This window comes from Balaenoptera acutorostrata, chromosome 3, assembly GCF_949987535.1.
Source record: "Balaenoptera acutorostrata chromosome 3, mBalAcu1.1, whole genome shotgun sequence".
NCBI classification, from domain to species: Eukaryota; Metazoa; Chordata; class Mammalia; order Artiodactyla; family Balaenopteridae; genus Balaenoptera; species Balaenoptera acutorostrata.
The window spans coordinates 152,808,061-152,814,804 of NC_080066.1; the positions used below are offsets into that span (position 1 = coordinate 152,808,061).

The 6,744-nt window shown below is 49.8% G+C and overlaps 1 protein-coding gene across 1 annotated transcript; it reads left to right on the forward strand.

Annotated features, from left to right (window-relative positions):
* Positions 1-5,168: 5,168 nt before the first annotated feature.
* Positions 5,169-6,387, forward strand: LOC103011082 (G/T mismatch-specific thymine DNA glycosylase-like). The gene is given in 2 exon segments (XM_057544084.1): positions 5,169-5,479; positions 5,481-6,387. Coding segments are annotated over 2 exon segments (1,218 nt in total).
* Positions 6,388-6,744: the final 357 nt, after the last annotated feature.

A 6,744-nucleotide genomic window follows, 5' to 3' on the forward strand; every position in this document is an offset into this window, starting at 1 on the left:
GCTTTAAGCTCAGACATATTTATCCCACTGGAAAATTTGGATCTGAGACTAAGATTTCCATCTGGGCTTAAGTGGAGGAGACATAAGTTTGGGAGCTGAAGGGTGGCCGTGGGACTGAGGATCATAGCCAGGCTGCAGGGAGGAGAAGGAAGCAGCAGCACTCAGGAGAAGCCGTGGTTCCCATCTTTCTGGGGCCCGCCCTATCTCAGATCCCACAAGGCCCTCACATCCTTGTGGTCCTTTCTTACTTAAGCAAGTTCAGGTATCTGTACCTGCACCCCACCAAGAGTTCCCCACCCCAAAGCACCCTGATATATACCAGCCTGGAACAGCCAGAGGAGCCCCAGCACCCAGGTGGAAAGGCATCTTACAGACCAGCCAAGGCAGTGGTTCCAGTGGAGTCACAGGAGCACCCAACTCCAGGGATACTCCCACAGAACTGGGGGCTGGTAGATGGTTTTATTACACAAACAGTGCAGAAGCCCAGTGTGTGAGAGAGACAATGAATACATTACACCTGTACGTACTGTTATGTTTAATGTTTACATTCATGTTTATCAAGCTAGATAGTACATAAACACAGTTTTAAAACCAAACAAATACAAAGGGATATAGAATAAAATGTAGGCTTCCCTCACAACCCTGTTCTCCAGCCTTCTGATTTCCTTCCCCACAATCAGCCAGCAACCAGTTTTTCAGATACCCTTCCAGAGATTAAAAAAAATAGTTTTATATACATATCTTTTCTCTTTCACAAGTGGCAGTAAAATATACTGTTCTGCAGCTTCCTTTTCATACTAATATTGTCTTGGAGATTGTTCCAGCTCAAAATGTGTAATAACAGCCCCATAGTATTCCATTGCCTGAATGTGTACTTTTTTTTTTTTTAAGTTATGCAAAATCATCACAGCCAAAAGGAGGCTAACGAGACATGATGACTTGATGTCCTATGATCTTCTGGGACAGAAAAAAGATATAAAGTGAAAACAAAGGACATATGAATAAAGCACAGACTTCAGCTATTAAAGTATCAATCTTGGTTCATTAACAAGTTTACCATACTAGGGAGTTCCCTGGTGGCCTAGTGGTTAGGATTCCGGGCTTTTAATGCCAGGCAGGGTTCAATCCCTAGTCAGGGAACTGAGATCCCACAAGCCGTGCAGCGCAGCAACAAATCAAAACAAAACAAAAAAGGTACACCATACTAATGTCAGATGTTGATAATGGGGGCATTTGGGTGTGGGGTTTATGAGAGCTCTGTACAATCTTCACAACTTTTCTGCACGTTTAAACCTGTTCTAAAAATGTTTATTTTAAAGTAATTTTAAAACATACAGATGTTGAGATTAACAAAGTATCACTTCATGCAAAAGCCTTGCTGACTGCCTAATAGTGCTGGGTCATTATGTAGGTTCCTTAGTCAAACGAGGGAAGTAAACGTACTTCCCTGAGGGAATATGTGAATTGTTTTACATTTTCAAGGGGTTGTTTGAGATGAAAATGGTGGAACTACTGGCCTAGTCCCACCCTGTCAGTTTACCAGGGGGCAACCGAGGCTAGAAAAGGTATGACTCGTGCCCGGTCACAGACTATCACCTCAGGTTCTTCCAAGCCCCACGCAGGCACCGGGCTGGTTGGCACTCGCTGCCCACACTGGGCGAATACCTCCCGGGTCTGCTGGGTCAGCAGTGGGTAAGACGTCCAGCCGTGTCCTCCCTCCTGGGAGGTAATTTCATTTTAACAGGCTGACATACAAGCTGAAGGAAAGACGTTCTAACGATGGATGTCAGGCACTGGTTAGCAGGGGAAGCCTCTTAGGACCCTTGGCATCCCTCCCCTTGATGCCTCCTAGGAAGGCGGACTGGGCGCGGGCTCACAGGACCCCCGCGACCCCAGCGCTGCCTCCCGCGTCGGCGGCCTTCCCAGGGCTATCCGCGCCTTCACCACTAGAGGGAGCCGCGAGCGGCCCCACGGCGCCCGGCCGTTACTCCCAGGCCCGGCCCTTCACCGCAGATCAGGCTTCTCCAGGCGAGGCTCCGGCAAGCCCGGGCCCCTTCCAGTCCTCAGGCCTCAAGCCCGCTGCCCTCTGCCGCCCCGACCTCGTGCAGGTGCCCAGCACCCTGAACTTCACCGAGGGGCCCATGCTCAGCCCCCCTACCCAACCCTCTGAAAACCCTCGTGTGCTTCGGCTCCCATTTTATAAATTAGGACCCAAAGAGGGTAACAGTCATGCCCAAGGTGACACAGCTAACGTTTGGCAGAACGAGATGCCCAGGGGGCCTGGTTCTGACCTCCTTGCCTCAGGGGTTCTCCCTCAAAGGGTCTCAAACCCCCTCACTGTAGCCTTCTATCCAGGTGGGAAAACCGAGGCACAGGGCAGCGCTAGGTAGGGTATATACACTGTGTGGGGGTGGCCCAGTCTGTCAAGGGTAGGCAGGAGGCTACACTGGGAGGCCAGCGCCTTGACAGACGAGCACAGCAGGAGAGCCTGGGCGGGGGACGGAGGGTGCCAGCCTGCCCCAGGGGGGAGTGGCGGGGGCAGATGCTGGTGACTCTCTCCTGTGGATGGGTGACAGCTGCAGCCTCGGGTGGGAGGCCAGAGACCCCACACGCTAAGAACTTTCACTCACTGCCTGAGGGCTAATCCCATTACTCTCCTGGACCCTCTGGGACCACCCTCCCTAATCCCCTGCCTCCCTCTGGGAACGGTCCAAGGCCCTACCATGGGCCCCTGCCAACCTCAGTCTCCTGCAGACCTCACCCCCTCAGGCCCTATCAGCCGCCTGTGCCCACCCATGCCCGATTCCTGTGGAGGTCCGACCTCCTCCACCTGCCTCCCCTGCCAGCCTTGCCCCTGTCTGCCTGTCCCTAAGCCGCCTTCCCAAAATGGCCTCCAGCTGGGCTCCAGGTTTTGTGAGCCTCCTTTCCCTTCCTAAGCAGGCTTCTGTTTTAGTTTCTGTTGAAGGAATCATCAGGTGAGAGCTTGGGTCCACAGTGTTTTCATCTGTAAAATGGTGTTGATCTGATGATACGGTGAGATGCCATATAATAAGTGTTTAGTGCAGCACCTGGCACGAGGGAAGCCCCCAAGGTGTCAGTTGCTGATGTAATTACCAGCAGTGGGACGGATATGTCAGCTATGCAAGGGGAGTGGATGTATTCTGTTACCAGAAGGCAGCTCCATGGCCTGGGGGCAGATGTTAGAGGGAGGTAGATACGACTCAGGTACTCTGTCCTCACACTAGTGATAGGAGCCACTGTGTACACTGGGTATTGGGCTCTTCCTGTATGCTAGGTTAAGCCTCTCCATCCCCTCATGAGGTAGGTACTATCCATACCCCCATTTTGCAGGTTGGAAACTAAAGTTAAGAGACAGCTGGGAATTCCCTGGCGGTCCAGTGGTTAGGTCTCTGAACTTTCACTGCTGAGGTAACGGGTTTGATCCCTGGTCGGAGAACTAAGATCCCATAAGCCGTGTGGGACAGCCAAAAAAACCCCAAAAAACAAAAGGCATCTATGAAGTGGTGGAGCTGGAATCAAACACAGCTCTGACTCCAGAATTCTTTGCGGTATTCTACTGCTTTTCAGGATCCACTTCAATGAGAGATGATGTTTGAGAGCTGCCCACCCCCCAAAAGGTAATGGGCTTCCCATTTGCCAGAAGCATTCAAGGCGATGCTAAGGGACAACCAGTCAGGAACCCTGAGGTTCCATTACAGGCCCCAATCCCCCCAATGTCCCCAGCCTCCTGTTTCCAGGGCAGGCCAGGCCAGGTCACTGCCCCCTCCCCAGCCTGGGCACAGGAGGGGCCCCCTTTGGCCCTCAGCCTCCCTCTCTCCTACCTTCTGCTGCTCCTCATTTACATAAATTATCTCTCCCCAATTATCCATCCAGCTGTCCCAACTGTGATCTGTGAATGAATTAAAAACGGGATATAATTTAATAATGGCTGATTAGAAGGAGATTAGTTGTTATATAAAAAGGAAAAGCCAAGAGCCAGCTAGTTGCCCTTAATCTGAGCCAATACCATCGTTATTCAGGAAAGGCTACCCTGGCCATCATCAGGCAAGGCAGGCATGAGGATGAGGGTTAGGGGAGAGCCCAGGTGGGGCCAGACCACCCCAGAGAGATCAGGGCACTGGGAGCTGGGAATCTGAGTCCCAGGCAACTCCTGTTACTTCCCTGGGCCTTGCTCCGTCCTTCTAAGTGGGTTGGGTAGTTTCTGGGGCCCCTTCTTGCTCTAAAGTCTAGACGCCCTGAAAGCAAACCACTGGGCTTTCCCAAGGCAGCCACTGCCTCCACAATAGAGCCTGCCCAGCCCCTGCTGGCGTAAGAACTGGGGGTTCAAGAGTCTGGTGCCTCCTAGGAACACACAGCAGCTGGGGATGCAGACCTCCCCAGAAGGGGACCTGGCTGTCTGGGGTAAGTGGTAGAGAAGGGACTGGGGTTGGTTGCACCAGGAAGGCTCCATGGAGGAGAGACTGGCTGAAACAAAGAGTGTGTGAGTGCCCAGCAGGATCTCTGGGCCCCCTTGCCCTCAGGTGAATGACTGGATGTAGTGGCAAGGACATGTCTCCGAGATTCACAGTCATCCGTTCAGCCTCAGCTCATGTGCACCTCCTCCAGGAAGCCTGCCCTGATCTCCCCAGCTTTGGGGTCTCCCGAGTGCTCCCATATTTGTCCACCTGCTTATGGTGTCCATCTGCTTATGGGGCATTTGTGTTCCTGTTTGTGAGTTCCTCAAGGGCAGGGACCAGCTTTTTATCTTTACGCCACCAGTGCCAGGTACACAATTTTTGCTCAACAACATCATTGAATAAATAAAGATACCTCCTCCAGAAAGCCGTCTGTGATTGCCCTAGTGTGGGTTCTGTGCTCCCAAGGTACACTGCGATTATGCCTTTAAAAATAAGGTAAGTCGGGCTCAGGACAGACAGAAGCTCCGGGAGGAGGGTGGGTCTGGCCTGGGGGGCGGGGGGGGGGGGAGGGGGGGACTAGAAACTTGGGGGAGGAGCTTGAGCGCCAGCCGCTGTCCCAGTTCTGCCAGCAATCGAGTGTAAGTGTCTGGTTATTACCCTACCGCAATACGAGCGTGGGCCGCGGTACTGGAGAGGCCAGTGGCTCGCTTGCCCGGCAAGAGTACTTGCGCGCGCTATCGGCAGCAGGGAATGGAAGCGGAGGACGCAGGCAGCTATTCCCTCCAGCAAGCGCAAGCTTTTTATACGTTTCCATTCCAACAAAAGATGACTGAAGTTCCTAATATGGCAGTTATGAATGAACAAGAAATGCCAGCAGAAGTTCCAGCCCCAGCTCCTGCTCAGGAACCCACACAAGAGACTCCAAAAGGAAGGAAAGGAAAACCCAGAACAACAGAACCAAAAACACCAGTGGAACCCAAAAAACCTGCTGAGGCCAAAAAATCTGGCAAGTCCACAAAATCAAAAGAAAAGCAAGAAAAAATTACAGACACGTTTAAAGTGAAAAGTAGACCGGTTCAATAGTGTTTCAGAAGCTGAACTTTTGACCAAGACTCTACCGGACATTTTGACCTTCAATCTGGACATTGTGATTATTGGCATAAACCCAGGACTAATGGCTGCTTACAAAGGGCATCATTACCCTGGACCTGGAAACCATTTTTGGAAGTGTCTGTTTATATCAGGGCTGAGTGAGGTCCAACTGAATCACATGGATGATCATACTTCACCAGGGAAATAGGATATTGGATTTACCAATATGGTGGAAAGGATAACACCAGGCAGCAAGGATCTTTCCGGTAAAGAATTTTGTGAAGGAGGACGTATTCTAGTGCAGAAATTACAGAAATATCAGCCATGAATAACAGTGTTTAATGGAAACTGTATTTATGAAATTTTTAGTAAGGAAGTTTTTGGAGTAAAAGTTAAGAACTTAGAATTTGGACTTCAACTGCATAAGATCCCAGACACAGAAACTCTCTGCTATGTTATGCCATCATCCTGTGCAAGATGTGCTCAGTTTCCTCGAGCCCAGGACAAAGTTCATTACTACATTAAGCTGAAGGACTTAAGAGATCAGTTGAAAGGCATTGAACGAAACACAGACATTCAAGAGGTGCAATATACATTCGACCTGCAGCTAGCCCAAGAGGATGCGAAGAAGATGGCTGTGAAGGAAGAAAAATATGATCTGGGTTATGAAGCAGCGTGCGGTGGTGCTTATGGTGAAAATCCGTGCAGTAGTGAACCTTGCAGCTTCTCTTCAAATGGGCTGGCAGCTGACAGTGGAGAATCAACTTTCAGTGACATTCCAAATGGGCAGTGGATGACCCAGTCATTTACAGACCAGATTCCTTCCTTTAATAATCACTGTGCGATGCAAGAACAGGAAGAAGGAAACCATGCTTAAGGATGGTGTTTCTCAGCCCTGCTTAAATGCTGCAGTTTCAATGCAGTTGTCAAGAAGTGGCCCTTGGTTTCTTAACTGAAGTATTTTATTCATATTTTACTCTGGTGATGTAATCATGGTACAGTAGAATCAACTGTACAGACCTAAGTAGTTTGGAAGGAGAAAGTAGAGTTTTTTGTGTATGAGTTTTTGTATTGGAATTAATCATCATTCCAGCTTTTTATAAACTATCTTTCATTTATGAAGAAATTGATTTTCTTTTGGGAGTCACTTTTAACCTGTAATTTAAAAATGCAAGAGTCTGCATATTTACACTTGATTATTAACTGTTCATAAACTTGGCTGCACCGTTATCCC